The sequence below is a fragment of the Solea senegalensis genome, linkage group LG2 (genome assembly GCF_019176455.1).
Source record: "Solea senegalensis isolate Sse05_10M linkage group LG2, IFAPA_SoseM_1, whole genome shotgun sequence".
In the NCBI taxonomy this organism is placed as follows: domain Eukaryota; kingdom Metazoa; phylum Chordata; class Actinopteri; order Pleuronectiformes; family Soleidae; genus Solea; species Solea senegalensis.
In genome coordinates this window covers 12,891,219-12,894,043 of record NC_058022.1, presented here as the reverse complement: position 1 = coordinate 12,894,043, position 2,825 = coordinate 12,891,219, and the positions used below count along the sequence as shown (strand labels likewise).

General features: G+C 42.2%; 1 protein-coding gene across 1 annotated transcript; it reads right to left on the bottom strand.

Annotated features, from left to right (window-relative positions):
* Positions 1-385: 385 nt before the first annotated feature.
* On the bottom strand, positions 386-2,537 carry b3galt1b (UDP-Gal:betaGlcNAc beta 1,3-galactosyltransferase, polypeptide 1b). The gene has a single exon (XM_044019838.1). It carries the CDS (start codon positions 1,625-1,627, stop codon positions 638-640), a length of 990 nt encoding a protein of 329 aa, XP_043875773.1. The 5' UTR covers positions 1,628-2,537; the 3' UTR covers positions 386-637.
* Between the last annotated feature and the right edge of the window lie 288 nt (positions 2,538-2,825).

Sequence of the window (2,825 nt, the reverse complement as noted above, 5' to 3'; positions counted from 1 at the left end):
CACTAATGGCACTTTCCTTGACAAATGTTGGCGATAAATGCATGTTTTTGGCATTTTTTAAAAGTTTTTAACTGATCTACATTTCAGCATTGTTCCGTTGGATTCTTCTGTTGGACGTCACGCTCATGACTCTTCCAGTGATTACACTTTCTGTCAAAAAAAAGTACCAGGTACTATCGTTACTGGAAAAACAAAGCACATCAGGCCGATGTAGTACACTCGTATCAGAAAGGATATAAACACTCCCCTCAAGTGAATGTAAAATCTTATTCTATGGCTACGAAAACCAAGAGTTTTAAAAGTGATTATACGCGTATACAACTATACCTATGGGGAGTATATTCATATTTAACCAGTAAACTCTCCTACATTTTACACACTAGACCTTTAATGCTCAAAGCTGATAGATTTTGACTTTTTAACTACAGTATATGTGAGCGTAATGCACTTTACAAGCCCCATGCATTCACTAACAATCATGAGGTGCAATCAGCAGAAACAGACAGCTATGGGTAGCGATGGGAACATCTATCATGTGATGGAGACTTGTAGCAGCCCTCAATGGTTTACATTAATCAGTTCAAAAAGGAACAAAAAAAAAATATATATGTATATTGTTCAGTTGTCCTTATGTCCACTAACATCTCAGGTGCTTCTTGCTGGACATATCATTCCAAATGCGGTGCATCTCCTCCGGCGAGATCTGGTGGACCGTGATGACGCGTCGATACCTGCACAGACTGTAGGCCATTTTCCAGTGATTGAAGCCACTGTTCTGAAAAGGGTGTATATCCAGTTTACGCAAACACAATCCCACATACACGTCCTCCAGGTGCAACAGTCTCGTGTGAAGTGAAGTCTTGAAGATTAGCTCAGCCACGTCTGCCGAGAACACGTATCCAGTGCCCGAACAGAAAGGTGGGTACTTACTGTCAGGATACAAGTCCCTGGACATGTACCACTTACTGCGCATGTCCCTAATGGGTCCACCGTTGATCACATAGCCGGTGAAATATCGTCTTCTCGGTTTAGTGGTGGGCTTCAGGAGCTTGTAGATCAGGTTGTCCATGTTGACAAAGATGTCACTGTCTGTCTTCATGACATACTGTGCTTTGGGGCAGAAGGTAGCCACCCAGCGCATGCCCATCATGGTCTTGAGAGTGAGGTTGTGGTAAGAATCGATGAAGTTCTCGACCACAATGTCGTGAAAAATCTGACTCTCCTGCTCCACCATGCGGTTCAGGACGGAGTCGGTGTTCCAGCCGAGCAGGAAGATGGTGAGGACACGAATGTCACTGAAGGTGCTCTCATCCCCCCAGGTTTCCCGGATGGCTTGCCTTGCATCAAACTCCTTGTGCGTGGTGCTGATGAGGATGACCAGGAAGGGAGTGACACTCTCGCACTTCTTGGGTTCGTTGATCACAAATTCGTAGGCGTGTGGGTTGAGGGGGCGGGCGCGGATGTTGCTGAAGGAGATATTTTTGTGGGGCTTCGCCGCCTTGCGTACGGACACAGACATGTGGCCGACGTAAGTGGACGTCGGACGAGATATACTCAAGTACCAGAGAGCGCTCGCCCAGCAGACCACTGTCAGCAGGTATAAACATGACACCTTTGAGGGCATCATGCTGCATGTAGGTGAATTGTGATGAGTTGGATCTTATAGGGATTTCTTTCCATTAGCAATGTTTCACCCAGCAATGCAGCATTAAGCTGCTCCGGCGTGCAGTTTGACATTAATTGAGAGTAATATATTACTTTAGAGAGAAGCGATGCTGTTTCTGTTTCAAGGCAAAGGGCTTTAGAAGTGAATGTCCAGTTTGTCTTGGTGACACAGCAGGTTCTCCATTTACATCTGAAAGAGAGAAAAGGAATAAACCATGAATAGCCATGTCCGAAAATCATATTTCCCTGTTCAGTCAGCAGTGGCAACTCAAAATATGAACAGAAGCCATCTTAAACGTTGCTATCAGCAACTACAGCAAGTCAAACAAACCATTAAAATGCTACTCTGATGATCCAACAAATCAAACCACAGTCAGTGAGGAAACACAGAGAATGAATCGGTGTCTGAATATCAGAAATCCTCGCAGGGTCTTTTCTAACACTAAACTGTTCCCTCAGAGTGAAATCTACTGTGAGATTGAAAAGAACAGAATTGAAATCGATATCTAATACATTTCACCACTGAATGACGCACGAGTGGGAAAGACTGGTGCCATCAGCCGTCTAGAACAGAAGCCAGACACATTTCTTTTGTTCATTTGCAGAGGTTTAGTCATTATTCATCAGCAAGTGTGAGGATTGTCTGCATAGTGTCTAATCCATGTATGGTTTGTAACGGGCCTGTATCATAGTACTGTACATTCATTCATTCAGTTTAGTTTCCTTATCCCTCTCACTTTGAATGACAACAGAGAACATTTACAGTTTACTAAGGATGAGCTCCTCATAATGAATCTTTAATGAAAACTTATAAGGGAAACACAATAATTACAGTGATGTATTACTACAGCTTCAGGAGTTTTGGCTCCTGATTGAATAAAGTGCTGTGGAGTCCTCAAAAAGTTTCTCCTTACTGACCAAAAGTGTGATAGCTGTAGTTAATTAACATGTAGTTCAACAAAAGGATTTACAGTAACTTTAACTAAAATCGTGTAATACACTCGTGCCTATAGCCTCATAACATATACTGTTAAATTTTAAAGTCTTGTACAAATGTTAACATTATTTCACTCTCGTATTTGAGTAAAATGAAGCCAAAGACACTGATTACTGTTTTTGTTACACATTCACATTAAAGTAATAATAAAGGGATAGTCCAT

Bases quoted from the DNA above. Each gene is read 5' to 3' on its own strand.
- b3galt1b (XM_044019838.1), bottom strand. From the start codon at position 1,627: ATGATGCCCTCAAAGGTGTCATGTTTATACCTGCTGACAGTGGTCTGC.